The sequence below is a fragment of the Ceratotherium simum genome, chromosome 9 (genome assembly GCF_057802395.1).
Source record: "Ceratotherium simum simum isolate JZ-2026a chromosome 9, ASM5780239v1, whole genome shotgun sequence".
Classification (NCBI taxonomy): Eukaryota; Metazoa; Chordata; class Mammalia; order Perissodactyla; family Rhinocerotidae; genus Ceratotherium; species Ceratotherium simum.
This window is the reverse complement of record NC_141908.1, coordinates 23,650,433-23,678,207: the sequence shown is the minus strand read 5'-3', so window position 1 is coordinate 23,678,207 and position 27,775 is coordinate 23,650,433. Positions and strand designations below refer to the sequence as shown.

Genomic DNA, 27,775 nt, shown 5'->3' with positions numbered 1-27,775 from the left:
CCATTTTGAGTTAATTTTTGTGTATGGTGTAAGGTAATGGTCTATTTTCATTTTTTCGCATGTGACTGTCCAGTTTTCCAATACTGTTTGTTGAAGAGACTTTCCTTTCTCCCATGTGAATTTTAGAAACTCATCTTTCTAACCCTTTCACATGACTCTTTCACCAACTTGGAGTAGTTACCCCAAATGCATGCGCGTGTGCTCAGCACTCTGCTGAATACTCCAGGAGGACCCTGTGCAGATATGCAGAGTTCTCTCTCTGTTGCATTCTCTTCTTTGACACTGCGCTGTGAGATTTAACCACACTGTCCTTCCATAACACTCAGCTCTGTCCACTCACAGAGTTCTCTGGGCTCTGTTGGGTTCGTCTGTACTGTGCTGCTACCTGGAATCTCTCTCAGGCAGTAAACTGTGGCTGTCATGGGACTCTCCATTTATTTCCTATTACCTAGGAATCAGTGTCCTTCCTTACCTCATATCCACTGTGTTGATAAGCCTTGTTTTATACATTTTGTTCAGTTTCTTACTTGTTTTATTGGGAAGGCAAATCTAGTCCCTTTTACTTCATCTTGGTCTGAGTCAAAGTTTGGTCTTTACTTTTAAACTTTTATTGCCAATACATGTATATCTGGTTAATCATTAACATTGTAATTTTCCTGGATCTCGTGGTTCTTTATATTCCGTATGTAGTTCTGAGAGCTTGATGAGTGTTCACTATATATCATATATGGCGATTTCTTAATACAGATAAATCAATGTTTGTTAGCAATAATAGTTAATCTCAATAATAGTTAACCTCATATTGGTGATTTGAGTTTATAATAATGAAAAAATACAATTGTTTATACAAACTGAATGATTATTAAATAGTAATATACTTCAAATATTAAGTAAACACATTGCAAAAGCTAAGGATGATTTAAACATTTTAAATAAACTATGAAGCATATTATGATAATATGTTTAGTGAAATTTATTTTTATCTGATGATTTCAATTGATTAAAATAAACTAGTCTTAATCTCTTATTTTTTGAAGCAAAAATCAATGTGGATACCTTCATTTTAAAAACTATGGTATTTTAATTTATTCCAGGTGATTGTCAAATCTGGGCCAGGGACTTTTCTCAGTCTGGCTGTTTATGACAATTATATCTTCTGGTCAGACTGGGGAAGAAGAGCTATTCTGCGTTCCAACAAGTACACGGGAGGAGACACAAAAATTCTTCGTTCTGATATTCCACATCAACCAATGGGAATCATAGCTGTTGCCAATGATACCAATAGCTGTAAGTTACAGTAGAAAGCAAATTTATTTCTTAATTATATGATCTTTCAAAAAAGTTATCTATGTTTTCTAGTAATACTTAGTTGGATTTTATTTTCTAACAGTTCCTGGGGATCTGACTATTCAATATATTGAAATTATCTGACAAGTTTAAGGAAACTGCTGTAGTTCTTAATCCTTTACTAAAGGAACAATTTATTTTTAATTATTTGTTTCTGAAATTTTATTCCACACTTTCTCACTCCTCATATCTTTGAACATTTGAATCAAGTTGTTTCCATGAAAATAATAGTTCTTGATAAAGGAGCTTTGCGTCTGGGCTTAAAAATTCTTTAATCGCTGGAATACTTACAGAATTGTGGTTTGCAGTATCGGTGTGGTTTCTAGTGGTACTAGTTCATTTAATGCCATGGCATCCTTGACAAATGGGTTAGAAAATGCAGTGATTCATCTTACATATTTTTCTAATGTTCTTATCTTTTGGAATGTTTGGATTTTTGAAAGTTCTGAATCTTCCTTGTTTATGAGATATCTTGGAGAGATTGAGGCAGTCTAACAGTTTATGTTAATTTACATCTAATGTAGAATAGGAATTCAATATAAAAGGTTACCCATAAAGCCTCTTCATTGCAGGTGAACTTTCTCCATGTGCATTATTGAATGGAGGTTGCCATGACCTGTGCCTTTTAACTCCTAATGGGAGAGTGAATTGTTCCTGCAGGGGGGATCGAATACTGCTAGATGACAACAGATGTGTGAGTAAGTAAAGAGAATCGAAATATGATATGACATAACTGCTCAAAAAGGCACACATGGACATTGAAATTGTTTTAATATATTTATGAAGTTGTACTCTCCTCCACCATTAGAGGCCCAGCTGGCTTATCTCTCTATGGTAAAAATAACTCAGTTCACCATTCTACTTAGTTATAGCACCCTGTGATAATGGTGACTAAAACAGTGAGCAAAGTTGCATCCCCCTGATTGTGGGCTGGACGGTGTTGGGCTAGCTGCAGAAATACCTACACACAATGATCATCTGAAAACTTGTGGTTATGACTTTGAGAATTGTCAACAACAAAATTAATTAAAGCTGAAAATAAACTAGTGTACAGGCAGTAGATCAGTAGCCTCGTAGTAAAACCACTCACAGTTCGTCACAGTATGTAAATGAGAGAGAATGGCTCATGCAGCTTATATGTAATTATTTCCAAACTGTTAATTAAGAATGTAACATTGCAGCCTTGCATGATATTTATACCTCCCAATGGCATTACAATCTTTAATTAGTACCGTTACAGTATACACTTATTAACAGCTAAGTTTCCAAAACTGTTCCCAAGATAAATAAGGGTTCAAGTGTTCCAATATTGCCATAAAAAATGAGCTAGCAACATAAAAAAGGTTAATTTCTCTTTAACGTTAAGACTATTTTGTGTGTAAGAAAGATAAGAGAGAAGCGTCTTATTGGAAATCGGTGAACTCACTCTCAGGATGTGTCAATTTTGACATATTTTCTTTTCTCATCTATATCCTTATCTTGTATCTTTTCATCTTAGAAAATCAACAGAGCTGGATATATCTACATTATAAAAATAAGTATCAGAAGGTATAAGTATTTTTCACCTTCATCTTCAGTCTTCTTTCGGTCTTTATCTACCAAGAGCATCTTCTCTTTTCCCGCTTTTTACTTTAATACAAGCACTTTAATATCATTTTCTTTGCCTTGAAAACTACTGCTCTTAACACAAGAACGTATACATATATTCTCACTCTGCAAATTGGTACCACAACCCAAAAGGGCATCTCTTAGCAAAAGAGGTAAACAACTTTTATTTAAGACTGTGCCAAAGCAAACGAGGAAATGATGCAATTGGTCAGTAAACTTTAAATGAAGATAGCCAATTTCAATAATTTGGGCCACAAATTCCCATATTTCTTCATCACCTAACACTTCCATCAATTGCTCAGGCAATTGCTTAAACTCTATCTTTCTGTTTGCCTTTGTGGTTTCAGCTGTAATGGTCTGGATCTGATGCCATCTGTAAGCCTGGAGTGTTAGTCATGCATCAGAATCACTCATGTTTCTTTCACAGGTCGCTACAGGCCAGTAGTAAAGCAATGCCTAGAGTCAAAACATCAAGGCTTATTTGTATACAGTGGATGCCTGTCCTTGCTGCAAAATAGATCAGATGCATCTGCCCCAACTAAGCCACCTGCTTCCTTCTGTTGATGAGAGGGAATGAATCAAACAGAAAACTATCATTTTAAACATTACAGTTGTATTCACATGGAACTCTAGAGTGAGACTGGATTCCTCAGAGCTGACAAACTTTTATAGAAGCATCCTGTATCCATTATACATTCATATTGAAATCCTGTGGTCCAGCAGAGAGATTGGAAAGTAAATCTTGGCTTCTTCTTGTCAAATCCATCTTTGGGAAATGAGGATGTGTCTGGCATGTCTATGTCCACATCTGAATTAGGTCCACCCAGAGCAGTTCATGAATGTTAATGGCAGCATTAAAGAGGTGAAAGGCCATTTACTAACACCTACCTGAGGGCAAAGGAGGGAAAATCATTTGTTGTCATAATTCGCGACAAAAAGATTAGGCAATTCCATTTTACACAACATTGCTCACCTTATCAACATGTATAACAGAAAGAAGAAAAGCAGATATAATTAGATAAAGTAATCACCTTGTAAGAGAATGAAAGGGCAGCTGAACTACATTTTTGTTTCCAGAAAGAAGCAGAAAATACTCAATACTTTTTCGGCAAATGAACAAGAATTGTGCTCATACAATTTTGGTTTTGCATAATAAAAACATATTTATCATGAATAATTTTTGTTTTTTTCCCTCAAAGGCATAATGATTATAAAAGCAAAACATGGCATTTTCCATCATAACAATTAGTTTTCATTGGAAATGAGAAAGTAAATAGAATGTGTTAAAAATAGACAAAATAAATTGGCAATGTCAATAGACTTTCAGTAAGCGGCTGAATTTTGTTCGGTTCATGATCTAAGGTGATTGTGTGCAGTATTGTTAGGACTTTTCTTTAACACCTGGTCTTTTAAATTTAACAATATTTTTAGCTTTTTAATTCTTTGTTACTTTCTCAAAAATGACATTCTACCTTAGCTACTGACCACTAAAATTTAGACTGTGCTATGAAAAAAACATTATCTTCGGAGACCGTTGCTGTCGTTGAAACAGTTCAGTTAGAAGTTTTGATAGACAGATAGATATTATGTTAAAATGCGTTAAATTCTAGGAATAATAAAGAAATAAAACACTAAAAATTTCAAGTAGTGTTAGTGGCTATTTAACTGAATATTCCTGAAATAAAGCTTAAAAAAATTGATAGTAAATTGTAAAATTGAGCTATGTTTCCTGCATTAGTGGAGATAAATGAATTCTAATTACCTCCTACATAATTAATATGATTGGATTTCACTGTACAATTATTCAACAAACAGTGGAGTGAGTACAAGTGAGCAAACCATATATAACACATCCAAAAATTTGCCTTCCAAAACTTTGCTAGTAAATCTATTATTTAAGAGTAAAAATAGGTCCATTTTCCCTGAGAGACCTTTGTAAAATAGAGGTCACATGCTGGCATTCCAGGAATGAAACCTAGCTGTAGAAAGATTTTTTTGCACTTTGTGGCTGTTGATCTGTGCTCACAAATTGGGCAAACCACATAAAAACTCAGACTTTTAATTTATGAAAATCCTGAGATTTAGAAGTGGGACAATATAGCAGTTGTCAGTTGGAACCCATAAACATCTGCTTTGGGTTTTGGTGCACGTGCTTTGTAGTTTCTCATTGTCTTCCATCAGCCCATCCCACAGATTCCTATGCATTTCAAGGAGTATGTGCTGGCTATGTGTGGCAAGAAGAGAGGGTCTGTTCCCTGGTACCTCTCACCATGGACAGAGTAAGAGGCTGATGAGGATAATTTTAGCAAGTCCAGTCCTTCTGAACGATAGAAGCTACTACAGATATTTCTTCCAAGGGTAGCTGAGGCGGAAGACTAGTTGGAGATGAGATTCAAGTGAGATGAATCAAGTCAAGCATATGAGAACTCTATTACTGAAAAATTTCAATGTATTGAAGAATATGTAATAGATTACAGTAATAAAACACAAAACACTTTCAGTATGTACCTAGCTCATTTAACTGACTCTTTTTTAAAATTTATTTTTAAGGTAGACTACTAAGCCAGATGCATAAATATAGTCACCCAAATTTATGCTCCTCCTTCCCTCCACACATGTACAGTCACCAAATAGTTAACAAAATATACAAACAGGCATAAGAGAAAAATAAAGTCAGTCAACTCCCCAAAATTTTACAAATGAAGGGTAAGAAAAACAGCAAAAAAAGTGTCCCTCAATTTTTTTTTAAAGAAATGCCGTAAACCATTGCCCTTAATTTAATTTTATATTTAGACAAGTTTTAGTTTATATTTATAATTACGATTAAGAGAAACAATTGTCATGGTTTCAAAAAATTGTTTGTTATTGCATAAAAACATTGACTTTTTTTCCTTCAGCTAAAAATTCCTCCTGCAACATTTATTCAGAATTTGAGTGTGGAAATGGTGAGTGCATTGACTACCAGCTCACCTGTGATGGCATTCCTCATTGTAAGGATAAATCAGATGAAAAACTGCTCTACTGTGGTAAGTGTCCAAGATGTGATTTGCTCATTTCAAAGAGAAGTTTGTAATTCTTTTTGTTGTTTTTGGCTTAAGTCTCCATTTGGTTTACGTGAATGATTTCATTAATGTTTTTCATTAACATGTAGATCTAAGGCAATTGGTTTGGCTTTGCTTTTGTTCAAGTGGGGCACCTTATTTCTTATCCAATAATCATGATATTCATTGAAGAATTTTTTCATGGTTTTCCTTCCATGAAATGCAAATGAAAATATAGCAGGGGCCTGTCTTTTGAGCTGACTAAGTTGTTCATCATTAGCAATAGGCTTTAGACTTACATTCCTAAAAGTATAATTCAGAAATATCAGTTATTGGTGGATATTGCAGGTTTACTCTGCAGCAGAGGTCCACTATCAATCAATAGCTTGTTGTTGAGTTGATATCAAACTCTTCCCCACTCTATTTTTGCCTCCAGGACTAGCCCAGGGTTAGTGTCCGTAGGTACAAAGGCTGGTTGCTTTAGCCATGGTCCCCATCAAGCAAGGAATTCCACTATCTGTGCCTCTGTAGGTTGACACCGAGTGATAGTCAACTTCCTCTCCTTTGGGAGTAGAGATTGGCTTTTCCACTCTAGTAAGCAACTGATATTTTCCTTCATTACAACAATCTTTTTCCTGTAAATTTATTTCTGTGCAATCATTAATAGCTATTGTAGAATTGATTCAGATTATTTCCAAACTGGTCTGATTTATTTTTACCCTATAAATACAATAGTATTGATATTGTATGCTCTGCAAAATTTAGAAATCTATATCTGGAATTGCTATATTTGGTTTCTACTTTTCTCCTTTGTTCTATTTTCTCAGTAGAATTACACCCAAATAATCAAAGAAAAGTTAAAATAAGAGGAAGATGGAGTTTGGGAAATTTGCAGACAGTTCTCTCACTCTTTTACATTGCAGAATAACACAACCTCAGTTAAAATGATAGTCAAATGTAATTTGTTCATGATTGATCTGTAACTAACATCTTAGGGAATTACCTCAACTAACATATTTGCTTGAATGAATCGCTATATCCCGTACACTATGAAAATATTAAAGCATACAAAAATATAATAATAATCAGCTTACAAATTTGCACTTACTATGAATTGACTTAGAATGTTTATCATTATTTTTATTTTCTCAGAAGCCAGATAACATTTGCGTAGAGCAGGGCAAACTTCTTCTGTAAAGGGTCAGCTAGTAAGTATTTTAGGTTTTGTGTGCCGTATATGCTCTCTGTCTCGTAGCCTCTATTTTTTATTTTTTTATTTTATATTTTTTTAATTTTTATTTATTTATTTTTTTTCCCCCCAAAGCCCCAGTAGATAGTTGTATGTCATAGCTTCACATCCTTCTAGTTGCTGTACATGGGATGCCGCCTCAGCATGGCCGGAGAAGCCATGCGTTGGTGCACGCCCAGGATCCAAACCCGGGCTGCCAGCAGCAGAGCGTGTGCACTTAACCACTAAGCCACGGGGCCGGCCCTCTATTTTTTATTTTTTACAATCCTTTAAAAAATGTAAAATCCATTCTTAGCTCCAGAGACATACAAAAACAGGCTCATGGGCTGAATTAGACCTATGGGCTATAGTTTGCCAACCCCAGGTATAGATTCCAGGCTTTGGAATCACATCTGAGATGAAATCTTTGTTCCCAAACCTACTAGTGCATGGAAAGTGAACAAGGGTACTTACTTCTCTATGTTTTAGTTTCCCACTACAAAACAAACCTAGCTCGAATGGCGATTGAGAGCATTAGATAAACAAATATATAGTTACGTATATTCAATATACAGCCTGACACAAAATTAGTGTTCAGTAAATGGCAGCTATCATTACTGTAACTGGTAGCTTCTGCCCCAAATCAGAAAGTGTCAGGAGACCCTCATTACAGTAAATAGAATTCAGAAGGCAATTCTTTTTATGAAATTTTGGTAGACATTTTTAGATAATTTTAATGAGAAATTTATGAATATTTAGATAACTCTTGGATTCACTGATTCAGGAATACGTGTTTTGCCACTTATGTTTTTCTTGTTGTAAAGTCCTTGCAGGATGCAAAGGAGATACGTGTTGGAGTGTTTTTGTTACTTTTGAGGTAGCGATTTATTTCTTCAGAATTAAGTATGTGACATGTTTATTTCTGTGCTGCCTGACAGAAATGCCAGAAACAATAATGCAGGTATAATTTGAAAAGATCTCCAAGTATGAATCACTGAAGTTAAAACACTTAGACATAAAGGCTCTTTACTGAATGAGCAACTTAATAATACATGAATATTCTAATCCAGAACTTTGTTACTATAAAGCACTTATTTTATAGATCCACGATCTAATCATTGTAAATGAAATCTCATCTGTGATTTTCTTTTTGCAAAAATTTCTCTATAAGACCTCCAATTATGTGTTTCTACTTATATTTATAAGAAAACAGAAGCTGCCGAAGAGGTTTCAAGTCCTGCTACAATCGTCGTTGTGTTCCTCATGACAAGTTATGTGATGGTGAAAACGACTGTGGAGACAACTCCGATGAACTAGACTGTAAAGGTAAATATATGTTGCATCAGCCAAGGAGCATTGTTAGGTGTTTCCTGAGCTTTTTCCTTTTTCATTTTTTTTAATTAAAAAAAATTTTTTATTGAGGTAACATTGCTTTATAACATTGTATAAATTTCAGGTGTACATCATTATATTTCAATTTCTGTGTAGATTATATCATGTTCACCACCCAAAGACTATTACCATCCATGACCACACACGTGTGCCTATTCAACCCTTTCTCCCTCCTCCCTCCCCCCTTCTCCTCTGGTAACCACCAGTCTAATCTCTGTCTCTATGTATTTGTTTGTTGTCGTTTTTATCTTCAACTTATGAGTGAAATCATATGCTATTTGACTTTCTCTGGCTGATTTATTTCACTTAGCATAAGACCCTCAAGGTCCATCCATGTTGTTGCAAACGGCTGGATTTCATTGTTTCTTATAGCTGAGGAGTATTCCATTGTGTATATATACCACATCTTCCTTATCCATTCATTGCTTGATGGGCACTTAGGTTGTTTCCAAGTCTTGGCTATTGTGAATAATGCTGCAATGCACATAGACATGCTGGGTATTTATCCAAAGAACTAGAAAACACGAATGCGTAAAGTATATGCACTCCTGAACTTTTCCAAAGTGTGTTCCTGAGAGCACTATGTTTTCACTCTTTTTGTATATAACACCTACTAACATCCAAGGACTATGCTTTGGTAAATGCTGTTGGAGGGGTGTTATCAGAGTCAATTGAACATTATGACTATATTCTCTATTTCTGGTTTCTATTCCTTTATTTACTTCAAAACTCTTGTCATTTCTCACCTCTCCAATTCTACCTCCCTGTTTATTGAACATTTATACCAGAATGTATAATACTGAATTTACCACTCCAAAAATGTTCCCCTTCATTCCTTAAATCTCTGTTTTACACATGATCTCATCATCTTCTTAACGACTGGGCAGGTAACCTTGGTGCTATCCTTGATTCCTCCTTCCACCATGTTTTATCACCCACATATCTAATCATCAACAAATATTCCAATTCTTTGAAATATCTTCCCTTTCAATCCACTTTTAGCCTGGATTAACAGACTAGCCCTTTAATTGGTCTCCCTGCCTCTACTCTTTCCAATTAATCTCAGTGTTTTCAGTCATGCTAACACTATTTAACATTTTCCTAAAGTGACTACTGAGACAGATCAGCAGGCCAGACTAACTGGGATAGAACCCCAGTCCCAACACTAACTGTGTGACTTTGGATAAGAAACTTAACCAATCTGTGCCTCAGTTTCCCAAACAGTAAGAAAAGAGACAATAATTGAGTATATTAATATTAAATAAACTTAGAACAGAACATGGCATTTAGTAACTGTTATGTAAACATTTACCTTTTTCTTTTTTTTAATCATTGCCTTGATAAAGAATCACTAATGGAGTCCCAATGTTTGCAGAATAAATGACAAGTTTTTAAGTCTGACATTTAAGACCTCCTAGAATCTGGACCCAACAGGTCTTTCCAAACTAATTTCCCTTTAAAAATCTTTCCATTCATTGAACACACTTTATTGGGTAAAATACGTTAAGGACTGAGACATAAAATTAATGTTATATGCCTGCCCTCAAGGAGTTCAAACTCGTAAGTGAAAGATAGTCATTTAAACAGATGAAGATTTACATGAGGTACTAAGACTGCACATATAAGAACACAGTTATTGTTGTTGTTGGGCTTTTTATGACTTGGAAATATCCTGAAAGATTTCATAGACTAGAGTAAATTTAAACTGAGTCTGAAAAATAAGGCAAGTTAGAGGAAGGAGCCAGGATATGAAGATATTTTTTGATACCAAGTTAGGGAACTTTTTATCTTTTAGTCACCAGAAAGTCACTGAAGGTTTAAAGCAGGCCCAATAAAATCAAATTTACATTTCAAAAAAAAAAAAGGAAAAAATCTATGATTGTGTGAATGAAAACTATAATACTGGGATCAGAAAGATGAAACAGGGGGATTTTACAGCAGCCAAAGCTAAGAATAAAGAGGAGGGAGATGGATATAATAACATTTTAAAAGGTAGCATAACAGATCTTCTTGGGTGATAAACATAGAGAAAGCAAGGGAAAGAATAGAGGAGTTTTGTAGTTTTTTTCCTGTTTTTAAATTATTACTGGTTTTCATTAATTTTTTAAAATTTATTTTTGTTCATCTTTTGTTTGTGCAGAACAGGGATAAGATAATAAGGATAGTTTGCATTCTGAGGTTGCAACACCTGTAGACGTTCAGATGGAACTATTCTAAAGGCATATAGATAGATATAGATCTGGAGATCAAGGAGTAGATTTAGACCAGAAGTATTGATTTTGGACTTGTTAAGGAGAGAAAGCTCAGAGGATATATGGAGTAATAGTTGTTTTAGGGGAGTGCATAAGAATTGCCTGTTGAAGTTAAAAATTAAAGACACTAATACAAAAAGGAGAAGTAGACTGCAGGACTAATGGAAAGATCTTCACAACAATTTTTTTTTCCAGAAAGAAGTATCAGTGAGCATTGTAAAGTTACAGAGAAGGCAAGAAGGCAGGCACAGACTAGAGTGTCCATTAGAGTTGTCAAATAGGAGATAATCTCTTGGTTACCTCAAAGAGAGTCAATTCAGTGGAACAGTAAGGAAAAGCAAGATCACATAGGGTTGAGGCAGAAAACTGATGGTGAAGGAATAACGACAGTGAATACTGACTATTTTTAGGAAAGATTGATGGTGAAAGAATGATGTGAAGTAGGGTTGTAATGAGAAAGCTATGCCAAGTTGAGGAAGAGAGCAGAATGTGCGCGAATTATTTTGCAGCTAGAAGAATGTTGGGAAGTTACTCTACCATCTTAGACTGTATGACCGTGGCCAAACACTTGAATTGACACCATCTAAGTTGACACTGTAGTTTAGGAAGAGGCAAGTACATTTGCAAATTAAGTCAAGTATTGTTTCATATTACCTATAAAAGATTAAAATGATTAAATGTAGTAAGATACTGGGAGTAAGTAGAGAGAAATGGATAACTTGGAAGAAGTTAAGGAAGAAAGAAGGAAAGGAAACTAGAAGAAGACAAAAAAATGGATATATTCTATCAGTTATTTGCAAGCAGGCGAGGAGACTATAATAAAGACGTTAAACTAGGATAGAGGTAAAAACATCAAGATAGAGTGTGGAGGAACTGAACAGTAAATTCTGAAAGTAGGTTTTAAAACAAAATTCATAGAAGTAACCACGAGAAATTAACAAGTTACTGTGGGTCTTCTCGGAAAATGGAAGTTTGTTTCCAAAAGTGGTAAATAAATTAGTCATTGTGTTTGGGTTTACGAAATATAGTACCTAGTACATGGTAGATGTTTATTGAGTTCTCATATGGGTGATTGAATCAATAAGTCTTCCAAAAAATATAGATAGGTTTTATTTAGCCTAATGACATCAATACCAGCTGCTGAATACCAATAAAAATAACTCAAAATGTGATATTCCCTTTTATAGTCTAAACTGTTGATTTCTGCATTATAACTATCTCAGCCATATTCTCGGACACAGAACTACTGCATTTGTGAATCAAGTTTCTATTATAACTTTTCTTTTATGATAATAATAGTGTAAAAATCATAACAATTGGATATCTTAAACAACAACAAGAAAAGCTTATGCCTTGAAGTCCTTCCTGTATAATGTAGGACATTTGAAACTAAAAATGCTCATGGAAACTCAAGCACACACTATTACTTACCAGAAATATATCAATTTAAGTAAATGGATTAGCTCCTTTAAGATAAACAAATGGGTAGCTTTTTAGATGAAAGATTACTCATCACAGTTGCTTCTTTTAGATATGATTTTTCTCTGATCTTAAGTTTGTTCACACATTATCCTTGTAGGGCATCTTTCATGCCATAGAGGAGAGACTTCCCTGGGTCCTTTCCCCTTTAGCCAAGTTATCTTATAAAGCAGTGATTCAGATGTGTGTCCATCAAACGCATGGACACTTAGAGTACCTAAAAGATGATGAAGGAAAAGGAGCACGTAAGGGCTTAGGGAGAGTGGGAAAAAAGTTCTCTCTCCAAGTCTTTTCTTCTGGGTACTCCTCTGTTTCTATAGTCACTGCAATGTGCAGAAGCAGTGCTTTGGTTTTACATGTATATACACAAACACACGCACACAAACCACCTATTATTTTTTCATCTAAATAAATTAAAATATAAAAAATTTAAATTAGTACCATAAAAAGTCAGTATACACACAGAGATTTAGATAGGCTATGGAGAGAGGCTACAGTGGAGTCATCTGTAAATTATTTGAAGTACTATTACACTTTTGTTTGTTTAGTTTAGATGTTCATAGTAATTAATATTACTGATATTTTTTTATTATACAAGGCAGAAAAATCTATTTACAGAGTGGAAATGGATGTTACAAGAAATTATTTTTAGGTTCTTCTCCTTTGGAGGAAAAGCAAAACCCCAAATCCTCGTAAATATTTTATTTACTTCTTTATAGCTATTCCTTTCATGACTGAGAGCTTTAGACATCAGATTACCTGTGGGGGGTGGATATGAGGAGTTGTTCAGAAAATTTGTTATTCTACATTCCTCTTCTGGTTGTGTGAGAGGTTAGGTAAGTGGATCTGGGGACAGTGCATGGTATCCTTCCTTCCCTCCCTGTTGAGATGAATATAAATACTTCCCTTGGGTAGTACATGAACTTTCTTGAGCCACCTGAATACCTTTAGGTGGGCTGGAGAGCTAAGTAGTTCTGAGGTTACCAAAGCAGAGGAAACTGGTGTTTGTTTTTTCCTAGGTTCATAACAAAACTTTGAAGATTCCACAAACAACAAGCTAAAGGAAAAGGATAAGCATGCCTAGAGAAGAAATCATCATTCTTTCTGGGTTTGCATATCCTTAGAGTCTAAGCAGTAAATTAAATAAAAGATGTGTTTTGAAAGTAAACAGAAGAGAAATGACAGCAAATTTAATGTTGTTTTTTTTTTTTCCTTGTCAGCTTCCCTTTGCTACAGGCTGGATAGGGGAATTGGAAGAGAAAACATTGACTTAGGTTATTTATAAGAAACGTCCTAAGAACCACAGGAAGACCAATCGATTTTATATCTTTCCTATCTCATTAAATATTTTAACTGACATGGAGAAAAGAAAGTGGATGCAATAAGAAAATTAAGAAAGTATGTGAGGGAAAGAATGGTTTTACTTTCTCTCTTGCTATTCCTTTTGATCCACAATCCTGTCAGATCTTCCTTTGTAGTATCTCATTGCTATTCCTGGTGTGGCTGTGGTATGTTTTCACTCACATTTTGTAAGGCTTACTTTTTCTTTTGGACTACCTGGAGGGAAAAGTCTAGTACTTCTTACTTGGCTTATCTTTATTTGGACTACATTATCTTCTTTTCTCTCTTTTTTAGGACTTTTTAGCCTCAGGAAAAGTTGTCAGAAAGCTTTCATATTCACTTGACAAATTAGAGATTCCAGCATCTTTCTCTCTCAAAAATCACTCTAAGGGTGAAACAAATTTTAATACTTCACTGACCAAAATAAAGTGAGGAAAAAGTATAGTTGAGGAAACAGAGGAAGAGGTTTTGGCAGAAGAGGCATTTGCTTCCTTCTTTAATGAAGTCCCTGCTATTCCCATGGATTTCTTCCATCACGTCCCTTCTTCCTTGTCTACAAATGCTGGAGGTGTTAGTCCCCACAACCACCTCGCCTCTGCTAGAATTACAAAATTCTGCAACCATTTAATGTGTTCAATTCCATTGCCACTTATCACGCTATTTAACCCTCTGGTGGTTCCCAAACTCTATATCAAGTCATGAAATCAATGGAGATAGATTAGAAATAAAGGGACAATTTGCACATCTCACACACTCTAATAGGCCTACTTAGCCCTCCTCACCAAGATTCATTAGCTCTACTCTTGATTGGAAAATGGGAGAAAAAATATATGTCCTGCAAATATTCTACCCTCTACCCAGTTCTTCTGACCCCCTACTTCACTCTTTTTCCCATGTCTTTCTTTTAAATACTATCTCCTATCCATACTTCTCAACTTCAAAGTTCTCCTTCCTTTTCATCTGGTCAGAGGTCCTCTCCTGATTTCTTTTGTCATACCAGAATCCCATCCAAGACTCTCTTCTGCTTGCTTCACATTTCCACTCATCTCACAAGTCATTCTTTACCCTTACTTCCACCTCAGAGCCCCCAGTACTGTTTCTGAAACTCTGTTACTGTGAAATCCCTGAATCTCCAGTCCTCTTAACTATCTGAAATGCCACCCCATGTTCATGGAGTCATAATTTGCCTCTTCGCTCTATCTGCCACCAATACCCACTTAGATGGACTCCCTGCTATGTACACAAAGGATTCTCAGTGGAAGCTTGGAGGGAGATGGAGATGGTGGTATGGGTTGCAATTGTCTCTACTGGGCTCTTTCTGGCATTCTAAAGTCTAACTGCAAGTATAAGATAGAACTTCACCTATATTTATAAGAAAAATCTTTGTAGACTTGTTTAGGAATATTACCACTACATGGAACATTGTTTCACAGAGAAATGAATCCTGTTTTCTAAATAAAAGGATTAAAAAGAATCTTTTGGAACACAGCGTCTTAATAGGAGACTGCTGATCGATAGCAAAGTCAAAAATAAAATGTAAATGCTCGTCATGATTTTTTCTGTTATATATTACATTTACTGTGTCCTCTGAAAAATATTGACTATGAAGTGTAATAGAAAGTAATATAGAAGAGATTTTGCTGTTTTAGACACAAAAGAAAAATATCTATTTTTTTCCTGTTTGGAACAGTGTATTTATCTCTACTCATAATAGCATTATCTGTTTCACATGATAAGATGTTATTTTTAATGAAGAAAACAGTGAAGCAATTATAATTGCAAATTGTAAATAAAACATTTATTCTAATCATCATTTAAACACAAATAAGGATACAATTGCAAGATACAATTAGATATAATAAGACTTGTGCATTATGAAATACAAATGACATACATGCCCTTGAGTAAAATTTGCATATTTTAAGATATCATTTTAACCATTTACAATTGGTGTAATTTCTATTTATAATTAAATAGGCTCTTTAAAATATCAACATTAGTAAAAGTAGCATAATCACAGAGCCCTTCAGGTTGTACATTAGCATAGTCAACCTGTGGAAGTTTGGATTTGGAATAAAAATCTCACCAAATTAATCTAATGCACATAGCATGCCATGCACCTGTTCACAACATATTGCTGGAAACCATTGTATGCTAATGAATGTGTAAGCAATATAGGAAGGAATATATGATTCAGAATAAGCAATTCTGTACAAAGTGTATATAATGACAGTAGCATATTGAAACTGATTTTCATCTAAGCATAGCAGGGAATTGAAAAGCCATAATTTCCAATAATAGAGACAAGTCATACCGCACTTATATGTTCCTTGGCATGAGGCATCCACATTTCCTATGTGAAATATTAATGATATGGCCATGTAAAGGGGTACAACGTAGTATGGATGACTTTCTGGCAGTGCTGAACTATCCCTCTTTGAGTAACAAAGCAAATGTTCAGTGGTTTCTCCTTCTCAGTCTCCATCTCTGTCTGTCTGTCTCTCTATTATAACAGAGAATGTTCCACTTCTTAGTAACCAGATTGGGATTTTCCTGTACACACTCAATCAGGCATTTGCTTAGTGTCATAATCTTGTACTTTTGAAGTTGGAAGAAGAGAGCATTTTTAGTAACATTCAAATTTTGTATGTTGGCTCAGAGCTGCACAGATATTATTATGGCAAAAAAGGCAGGGTCTCTGATTTCATTTACAATTTAGTGGGGAAGCAGCTACATAAACAGGTAACTGCAATGCAGTATCATAAGTACCACAACACAGGGAAGAATGTGTGACAGGGGAAGATGTATGAGGCATCTAACCCAAGTTGGGTGTCTGGACCATGGGTCAAGTTTGACTTCCCAGGGTTCAAAAAGCTAAACCAAACAAAATTATATGAATTAATTAAAATATTCAAATGTTAAAGCAAGGAGTCATTTTCTGTCTTATCTATCCACTTATTTATTTACCTGTTTTTCTAGTTTCAACCTGTGCCGCTGTTGAGTTCCGCTGTGCAGATGGAACGTGCATTACAAGATCAGCACGATGCAACCAGAACATAGATTGTGCAGATGCTTCAGATGAAAAGAACTGCAGTAAGATATTCACTACATTTTGTTGTTCATGCCTGGGCACCTTTGGCATTACATTGAACACAGTCCAGCTTTTCACTCAACCTCGTCCAGAGTTGATATGTAATTAACCCCTGTTGTGTAGGATAATTGCATACTTACTTCTCCAAATGAGGTTAACTTTTCTTGTCTCTGTGACCTACATAGAAGGCTCATAATGTTTGCAGATGAGGTGTTTTTCATTTTTCTGTTTACCTCTTTTTAGATAATACAGACTGTACATATTTCTATAAACTTGGAGTGAAAACCACAGGGTTCATAAAATGTAATTCTACCTCGCTGTGTGTTCTGCCAACCTGGATATGTGATGGGTCTAACGACTGTGGAGACTATTCAGATGAATTAAAATGCCCAGGTAATTCTAGAAAGAAAACAGTCTTTGCCTTGAAGATTCAGAGGCTAGTTGTATAGAATAAACTTATTAATTTTTATTCTTGATATTCAATGGTTAAGATTAAAATCTAAATGGTGTAGACTAAGTTAAAAGTAATCATCCTTTTCTAAACATGCCGCTTGATCTTTTTAAATAAGTTATGAAATGATACTCAGGAAATCCATTGTGTATTTGGATCAATTTCATTTGTCATGTTCAGTTCATTATTAACCCTTTTTAAAAAGTTAGTGATTAGTCTTAAAATGTGTAATCTATAAAGCTTCCACAGAAGTATTACATACTGAGAAAAAAACTAATCATACACTAAAGGGAAAAAAATTATTCATAGACTACGTTTCTCACCACTGGCTTTACTCAATGTTATTATACAGCTGGTATTGTCATTTAGGCTGTTTGATGCAGTTTACACAATCTTTTAGCATAATAGTATGAGTAATAGTTATCATTACTGGATCAAGTTCAGACAGGTGTGTTTATATCTATTAACCATCTTTACCTATATAAGCTCTGAAAAGTACCATTTGTATTCTTAGGAGAATGCCTTCTATAAAAAGGTCATGACCCTGTTTCTTTCTAACTATTTGAAGAACCAATTAAAAATATATAGTAATATAGGAAAGAAAGGTGTTAAATGACTGTAACTGATAGTAGATATGCTATATAGGAAACTATTAAATGTGCTCTCATACTACTATTTCTCTCTCCTCACCCTACTGCTGCACTTACTTTTTCCATGTTTAGATGATATGAAAAAATTTTTTGAAATATTTTAAGAAATTATATTCATGGGTATTCTGCACACCAGTGTACACAAACACACACACATACACACACACTCAATCTACTTTGAAGAACTGGTATTCTTAATAGTTCATAATCTATGACTTATTTGGGCAACAGCAGATTCATTTTTTTTTCTGCTCAACAATGTGTGATGTTCTATCATATCATTTGTGTTCTTTCTGAGTTTGAAAAGGCTAGCTTATCCTAGGAGGAACTGGAGAACTTCTCTGGAGGAACTTGATTGGGGCTCACTGCAACTCTTCTACATTTTTGTCACTTTATTTTTAATTATATAAAACATTTAAAAAAAAATATAGAAAGATTGTTTTAGACTCAAGGAACCTGGGTGTTTAGATTCTTAATCCAATGTTCTTTCTACAATAATTCTTTATTCTGGCTGTAGTTACTTTTTAAAATTATCTTGAAGGCAGCATATAATAGATATCCATTAAATCTATATATTCTTTTAACTTCTTTTGTGGTGTTTATATCTTTCTAGTATTAATAAATCATTTTAAAAGTTAACTTTCAACGCTAATAGAGAAGTGTTATTTTATTAAGGAAGGAGGATAGAGACACTCATGTAGACTTAGAAGACAGATGGACAGACAGACAGAAAGCCAGTAATAGGTCAGTCTAAATACCTTGGGTTATATCTAGGCAATATCCTAAGAAAAACTTAGACACAAAGCACACTCAAGACTTTTTGGTTTAATGGTGAATTTCCTTAAAAATTTATTTTCGTATTTAGTTAGATCTACAAAATTGAACTTTGAAAAATAAAATGGGGAGGCCAGCCCGGTGGCATAGTGGTTAAGTTCTGCATGCTCTGCCTCGGCGGCCTTGTGGGTTCAGATCCCAGGTGCAGACCTACACCAATCATCAAGCCATGCTCTGGCGGCAACCCTCATACAAAATAGAGGAGGACTAGCACAGGTGTTAGCTCAGGGCCAATCTTCCTCACCAAAAAAATAAAAATAAAAATAAATAAAATGGGAGTAATTTTTTATCTTAAAATAGTTGTAATGGACCATTATCGTGTGCTTTGCATATAAACTTTAAGGTTTACTTTGTGATTGCCTATGGGCCAGTCCATCTAAAACTGTATAAACCTGAAGGTGCATAGGGAAAGATGATATCCAGTAAAGAGAAAAATCTAGTATTTTATATACAGTCTAGGTGGTTATAATACTAATACTCCACAATCTAAAAAATATATAATTTATAAAATAATTTTACCTACGGATACTTTTTATTCTCATGATATTTCTGTAAGGTATAACAATTTTAGCGATTCCATTGCAACTTATTTTTCTTCCTTAAAATAGAGAATATTTACTTCAATCCTGTCAAAGCATACTCAAAATATAGGGCAGTAGAAACACCAAGTCCATACTTTCTTAGCAAAGATACACTGTTTTTATAGTGTTATTTATTTTTTACAAATCTGGACTTAAGATTATCTTCTATCTAATATGATTCTTTGACTTTAGCTTTACTCACTTTATAGTTATCTGAGTTATTTTATTTTATTTTTATTAACTAAACTCCACATTCTTTGTAGTTATCCAGCTTTTTCTTTAGTATCCTCTTTCTGATCCAGGATCCAATCCTGGATTGGATTTGATTATCTTGTCTCCTTAGTCTCCTCTTCTCTGTTCCAGTTTTTTAATCTTTCCTTGGTTTTCATGACCTTGACATTCTTGAAGAGAACATCTCAGCTATTTTTTATTTAAGTTTTCTTGTTATTTTTTTCTTCCAGTTCAAGGAGTATTACTGTTTTGTTATCTACTTGTATTTCAGGAGTCTAAGATTAATTTAAATTATTTAACCTTATATTCTATTTTATCACAGTTCAAAACAAACACAAATGTGAAGAGAATTATTTTGGTTGTCCTAGTGGAAGATGCATTTTGAATACCTGGATATGTGATGGTCAGAAAGATTGTGAGGATGGACTTGATGAATTCCACTGTGGTGAGACATTATATCTTGCTTTAGTTTTATAAATCACAATATTATTTTTATACTGATGTCTTCTTGCATAGGGGTTTTATACATACAAAATATAGCTAATTGATTTTAACACCAATTTTCATTTTTATTAATAATACAAAATAGTAAAAATTAAAATAGAACAGAACTTATAATGAAGAATAACAATCTGCTGTCCCAACCTTTTCTTTTAACATTTTCTGTTTTTGTTAATGGTTACCTCCATCAATCCAAACGATATACTTATACCTTCATTTCCTGACATTAACTTTAGATGCTAATATATTTGCTTTCTGCTATGAAAAATAAGGATTTAGCTTACAGTAGTCATTATACATCCCCTACCTGCTATTGACATATTATTATCCTAAATGTTTCTATTTATTATATGTATAGCTTCAAATAGTATACTTAAGCTTATATTTCTTCAAATTCTCACCCTTCACCACCTACCTCCTAATTTCTCTATGTGTACATTTCATCTCACTTGGCCAAGTAAGAAAGCATTTTAAAAATTTATTTTATAAAATTTACTGATTTTATGATTTCCAGGCAAAAGAAATTTCCTACAGGGACACAAAGCATATATTCATGCTTTTCGTTTAACACAAATAACATACACTGTGGTGAAGAGACAAAGTAGAAAAAAAGATTAAAAATGGATCTTCTATGAAATGTCAAACTCCCCTAAAAGTAAATGTCATCATGAAATAAGAAGGTGTATTTTGTTTGATTGAGATGTTATATATCTCTACGTTAAAGCCAGATTCTGAACGAGATTAACAGACAACTTTACAAATAGTTTAGGTAAACTCATAATTTCTGGATAGGAAGCCATTATATGATTATATCTTCTTTAATTTTGTTTTGTCCAGGCTTCAGTTTTTTAAACATTTTTCATAGGTCATCTAAGTAAATATTTTGAATAAAGATGCAAAGTTTTTAGTTTATAGGATCACAAACAAAAGTTTTAGTTTTATAGTAATTTATATTTTGGACACTTTAACTTGGAAGGATTTTATTTTTGGATGTATTCTGGTGATAAATATGCTGAGTGGAGGCACAGACTGAGGGCAGAGGAGAGTACTCACAAACCTGACTTTGGAAATAAATGAAGTACAGTATTGAAAGTGCATAATTTGGTAATAAAATACCAGCCACAATGCCAATGATTTTGGATATTATTAGTCAGACTTAAGTGTTTCTAAGGGAACAAAACAAAAACATCAAATTAAGTATGTACAGGTATGAAACTGATGGTTTGTCATCAAGCTAAAACCTTCTTAGTCACTTCATCTTTAAGAACAAATATATATGCTGGTCAGTCCACCATATTGTGATCTTGTCTAGGATGTAATTTTTTCCCCATTTGTTCAAAAATAGATTAAAAATTAAAAAGGATGACTAGGCCACACCTCGAATGTTTATTTTGTATCTGTGCAACACATGTTTTTTAAAAAATAACCAGCTGAAATATACTTAGGAGAGAGTGATGACTAGTGAGAGTGAGAATTATGGTAAAGGAACAATGTTGTATAACCTGGACACAGAGGGAATATGGAAGCTATTGTCAAAATTTAATAGAGCTGTCACAGAGAAGAGGAATTTGACTTGTTTTATTATAGGATAGTTGATTTTTGCAAAGTCTAAGGAAGAACTTTCCCACTGTCAGATCTATCCTAAGATGGTCTCAACCAATTTTTTTCTTTTGTATCTAAAACAAACATGCTTGTTTGTTTTCTAGATTCTTCTTGCTCTTGGAACCAATTTGCTTGTTCTGCACAAAAATGTATTACTAGACACTGGATTTGTGATGGAGAGGATGATTGCGAAGATGGATTAGACGAAAGTGATAGCATTTGTGGTGAGTTGTTTCTTTTGTGTTCTCATTCAATTTTTAGGTGTATGATACATATGCTCCATCATTTTAGAGCATACTTAAAACTTTGTTTTCTACTTTATTAAATTTAACATTAAATTTGTATATACATTTCCATATAGCTGTTTTTATTATTTTTGTGACAACCTATTATTCTACTATTTTTATATATAGTTGTTCTTCGGATTTTCCCTGAATATGGACATAATGAATGTATTTGTAAATTTTATTTTTAGTCTTCAATGACTTCTTTGGAATAAATCTCAATGATTGGGATTACTTGGAAAATGATCAAATGTTACTTCATGGCTCTTGCTATGTATTCCTAAGGTGCCCTCGGAAAGCATTATATTGATTTACAAGGCCACAAGCCACACATGCTATATGTATGTGTGTGTGTGTATTTTAGTGATCATTATCATTGAATTGTTTTAAACGGGAAGTAAGGAAGGAAGCTGTTGTATATGATGTTAAAATGTACTTTGAAATTCAGCGTTATAGGATTAGAGACATAGTGTCAGACGTCTGTATTTACGTACAATATGTCAACTACAAAGCCAATGCAATTGCTTTTAAATAATCACATTTAAAAATTAATTTAAATGAAATTATTAACTGAATTTCTTAAAAGGAAAGAAGAAGAAGAAAGCAATCTGATCTCTATAAATTTATTATAATTGGCCATGCATTCTATATATGTCTGTCTATTTATCTATCTGATCTGTTTCTATTTGTGTTTGTAGCTATAGTTATATATACTTTACTTATTATATCAGCCCTGTTTCGTAGCTGTTATCATCTTCATTTTAGAGAGAAAAGGACCTGAGTCATAGAATAAGGTGCATATATAGAGTTAAGTATACTTTAACACCTCTTAAATTTCAGGAGTTGTGGCCTGTTATTAGGTCATTACCATGGAGACAAGTAGCTGGAATTTCATAATGCTCAAACTAAACTGATGTTCTCTGTAAATAATATAAAACTGGAGATATCCTGTGAAAGCAGGCAATTTATTTTCTTGTATTTAAGCCACCCCAAATCTACTTTTTATTTACACAGCTGAAACAACTTAGTTACACAACAGATAAATAGAAACATGGCAAGATCACTATCAAAAATCTCTGAAAGGAAAAAGAAATCAGTAATCAATTAGATGACTGGACAGTCTCTTTTAACTACTTTACACTTCACTATTAAATCTTTCTTTCATTTTAACAAAAGGATTACCTATTTACAATGGGTTGAGCATGTTTCCAGTCTCTAAAATCACCTCACTTTTGACCCTTTGTTTAACCCTACACTAAATGGCTCCATTGATACCTCTATCCTTTCTGAGTTGACACAGTATAATAGAAGAGGCAAAGACTCTAAAGTCATGCAGAGTTGAATTCTCCCATATCTATATTTTCCAGCTGTGTGATCATGGACGGGTCCATTTTATTCCTTATTCTTCAAATTCTTCACCTATTAAGGGGGTACAAAAAGATCTACCTTATGTAATTATTGTGATCATCTTCCACAACCGATGTGCACTATGTAAATTAATTTATTCCCATTCTCTTTTGTTCTATTTCTCCTGATCCCACCTTTATTTTTCAGAGTGTTATTGTTCTGTCTATATCTATCAGTGTCCTAATAATTTCTTTTAAAAAAGGATTGAAATGGTAATGGCTATGTTTACCCATTGTCAAAATATCCAGTCTATTTAATTTAATTACAGGCTGCATTTTATGTACTAACTGCTGAGCTGGTGACACATAAAAAAATACTGCTTTGACCAAACATCAGTCAATGAGCTGAACCTAATATTTTAGTATTGGAAACAAACTTTATAAATAATTTATTTCAGTGATTCTCAACCTTTAGTGTACAAAAGATCCTTCTCAGAGGTTTGTTAAAAATGTAAATTCTTAATCCCCACCTCCAAATATTCTGATGTGGGCTGTAAACACACTCTTTCTTAATAAGCACGTGGTGGTTCTGAGGATCCCATTTTGAACATTGTAGTCTAGTCCATCTCCATTGTTTAATAGATGAAAAAAGAGAAACTCTCAGAGGTTAATAAATTTGCCTGAGGTTGCTCAGCAAATCAGTGATGACAGAGCTAGGACCAGAATTCAGGTTTCTGAAATACTTACTAAATAGTGACTCTTACCAATCAAATTTTGTATGTGAGTGAGTACACAAGATGGATCTGGTGATGTGAGTGAGTGCACAAGATGGATCTGGTGGAATTCCTTCAGCTTGTTTTCCTTCTCCCTTGGGATTCATTTCCCTGAAGAAGGCAATGTGTCTCCAGATGGCAGTGTAGCTATGGAATGAAGCCATGAGTTTTTTCTTTGGCCCGTTTTCTTCCCAATTGACTATGATGTTTTGGCATGCTCTTAACACAGAATCTGTTGAACACTATCAAGAGAGCCAGAAAATTAGCTGCAAAGAGCCTTATGCCATTTTATAGCTCGAGGTATCTTAGTAATTATCTAGTCATACCCCTCACTTTACAATAGTAAAACTCAAACACTAGTCTTCTTCAAGGTCATACAAAAAATAAATTTCTCAACAGCCAAGTCAATGCTATATCTATTACACTTACCTTGAGATTCAATTGGAGTGCTAATAAGAAAGTAGACAAGGAGTTTTACACGTATTAACACTTTCTTGGTCAAAAGAATGCATTTTATAAATCTCAAGCTAAATAACAAAAATATTAATTTAAAGCACTAGTTGAGAATATTAAAGTGAAAGTGACACTTTATGTTCTTATGGCAAGCATGAAAAGATAGATAATAAGGAGGAATAATATAGAAATAATTTCTGTAGGAAGAGAATTTTATTATAAAACATACTAAAGACATAATAGGTAACAGGTAAATTCATTTTTAAATGAAAGCAAAATTTATTTAATAGATTTTTTATGATTTCTTCCAGTAATAGAATCATGTTAAACCTCATTATCTTAAAGCACTGATCAATCAAATGAGTAAATCTGAATTACCTGGGTGAATTTTCAACATTCACTTGCCGTCCTGTCCTCCAAACTAAAGTATGTGTCAGGGATGGGTTTGTTTATGTTGGACAATATCTCCAGGGGAGTCTGTTTTGGCACCCTGCTGCCCCCCATATTGAAAACATTGCATTGAAAAACATTTTCTGCTCAAAACTCTACGGCTGAAAAGTAAGATAATGATAATCCAATTAAAGCATATTGGTCACTGCTTTAAATGTTTGGAAAAAATATCCTTCATCAGTCTAGTCAGTCATACTTTCTTCCTGGAGATATTAACATGTTTTGAATAACTCTAACACTATGTTTTTTAGCATGTATTCTATGGGCAGCTTTTGGTCACAGGAAAGTGAAATCAAAGAAAAGTTAGATTTGGGGATCATGCTACTGATTCACTCAACGAATATTTTATATAAGAAACAAACAAACAAACCAATCTATATAACTGTACTAGGGGCTAGGGAAACATCATGAGAAAGAATCATTTTCTAATTTTATGTGATTACCCTATGCCCATAGAAGGAGAAACAAAGAGAAACCATCTACGACCCTTTGAATTTACAGTCAAGGTCTACAAGCTTTTTTTTGCTGTATACTTTTGAAAAACAATACCATGCAACTAAAGGAACATTGAATTGGTAGAGCAGAGAAAAGGTTGATTCTGTTTATTAAGTGTGTAAAGGCAAAGGGAACACATATACATTTCTTCTTTTCAACAATGCAAGGTATGGAGTAACAATAATGACATTATAATGACATTAGTGGTTAAGAGAAGGTGCTTAGGAATCGGAAGGGTTTTGGACTCCAAGCTCAGCATGAGGCACCCTGTGCCACTTGTGACTTTCTGCAAGCTTTACAACTTCATTGAGCCTCAGTTTCCTTTTCTGAGAAATGAAACTAGTAATAGTTCTACCTGATGAGGTTATTGCAAAGATTAAATAAGTTAATACGTTAAGTGCTTAGCATATATTAAGCAATAAAAATACTATTATTATTATTATTAGCCTTATAGCTTCAGTCCTTTTGAAATTTTATCTCAGTTTAGTTGCAATTCCATGTCATTTCTATGCTTTGCTACATTTTACAAGGAGAAAAATTCCTTATTATTTTTTTGCCATGTAGCTTTAAGAAATATAATGCTTGCAATTAGGAAGGAATGCATTCTGAAAGGAAAATGTGTAGACATCTCTAGGGGAAGGGCGATATTTGATGATTCCAAATAACGACAATCTCTTCCTTGTGAGCCACATTTCTTCTGCTTCCCTTCTTATCTATAGGCAATGTAAATGTTAGACCTTTCCCAATGGATGTGCACTGATCTTAATGGCATTTTTTTTCCTCTGGGTTTCAGGTGCCATAACCTGTGCGGCTGACATGTTCAGCTGCCAGGGCTCCCACGCCTGTGTGCCCCGACACTGGCTTTGTGATGGTGAAAGGGACTGTCCAAATGGAAGCGATGAGCTCTCCACAGCAGGCTGCGGTATGAACACTTGTGAAGCTGTGTGTGAAAGACAGCTGCTATAGCATCCTCAGACGTTTGTTTTTGTAGTACTCACCATGTCACATTTTCTCTCACTTTCCCTGTTCCTGGATGCGTAGGTAGTATCAGACCTAATCAGGTGGGATGTTGTCATCATAGTAGTTCAGCAACCCTGCTCACCGCTGTTCAGTGTTTCAACATGCACAGTGGGATTACCCATTTGAAAACTGAACGCAGATTTATCATTTCAGTTGTGACACAATGTAACTACCTGTTGTGTGTGAATGGGGTAGGTTTGTTATTTTCTTTTTAGCACCACTCCTCTGCATAAGGGCTTTAGATTGCCTATTACAGGTACTCTGTAAATGGTTGCTGTGATCCTAAGTAACTACTGATCAGAAGGTCAGTAAACACCTATTAGTCCTATGGCTAGGGTATGAACCCTTAGGTCAGGTAAAAATAGTATAGAAAAGCTGAATGAAGTTGGGGGATCAGAGGAACACCTTTGGAGGTCAGACAATTTACTAAGTTTGTGACTCTAGGTTACCTCAGGAAGTTTTCAGGGAATCACTCAGTAGTAAAAATTTAGATAAATTCCTTTGCATGATCAGGAGAATAAAGGGCCTGAATATTTGAATACAGGTCCCAAGGTCACACAGGGGATCTGTTGAGCTGAGCAATTTATCAGAAACAGTGCCGTGAACTCTGCTCATTAAAGTGAATTCTCCCAATAATCTCTCCAATGACCTGTCTTCAGGTCTTTAAAACTGTATTTGAAGCCGTAACGTAAGAGTGTGTGTATGCAGGTGTACGTACATGGGGGATAGCTAAAACAGAGAAGGAAAAAGAAAACTTTGAGGCAGGCCTATGTGCACAGGACTTATGCTATTCTAGAATAATTTACTTTGATCTTGAAACTGATATGTGTCTATAAAGGTCAATGGGGGCACTGAGGGCTACATAATAAAATATTCTGCATCAATTCAGGGATCCAGATGGTCCCAGTATACTGTTGCTATTGTAGCAAGTTAACACTCCGGGAGGCATATTAACACTTTTGGACCACATGGGTGCTATTAAGTAAATTATGCTAAAATACAACAAATTGTACTCAAGTGACTTGAAAGCGTTAATGCCAAATAAGCCTCTGTTGCTCAGTGTTTTAAAGAATAATTTATGTGTTAGAATTAGTGTAATTCAGTTCAGTTATATAAGCTGTCACACGGTTCAAGGTTAGAGGAGTTATTAGTAACTGTTTTACTTTGATTACAACGGGCAGTTTTGAATGCTGCTCCTGTGTGGCTCCTATATCATTTTTGAAAATAAATTTGTTGAAAATAAATTATACTTAATTAAATTCAAAGAATCGTTTTTGTTTTACCTATTCATGTCTCTGTTTCAACCATTACCGAGTTGAAAGCAG

The 27,775-nt window shown here is 34.4% G+C and overlaps 1 protein-coding gene across 5 annotated transcripts in view; it reads left to right on the top strand.

Annotated features, from left to right (window-relative positions):
* Positions 1-27,775, top strand: part of LRP1B (LDL receptor related protein 1B) — a 1,862,264-nt gene that overhangs the window by 1,569,087 nt on the left and 265,402 nt on the right. For all 5 annotated transcript variants that reach the window (XM_087435122.1, XM_087435120.1, XM_087435121.1 and 2 more), the window contains exons 45-53: positions 1,095-1,287; positions 1,920-2,045; positions 5,853-5,981; positions 8,431-8,550; positions 16,668-16,781; positions 17,023-17,172; positions 19,849-19,971; positions 21,734-21,853; positions 26,224-26,352. In XM_087435122.1, coding sequence (XP_087291248.1) covers positions 1,095-1,287; positions 1,920-2,045; positions 5,853-5,981; positions 8,431-8,550; positions 16,668-16,781; positions 17,023-17,172; positions 19,849-19,971; positions 21,734-21,853; positions 26,224-26,352 — 1,204 coding nt within the window. The remainder of the gene's footprint in view (positions 1-1,094; positions 1,288-1,919; positions 2,046-5,852; positions 5,982-8,430; positions 8,551-16,667; positions 16,782-17,022; positions 17,173-19,848; positions 19,972-21,733; positions 21,854-26,223; positions 26,353-27,775) is intronic.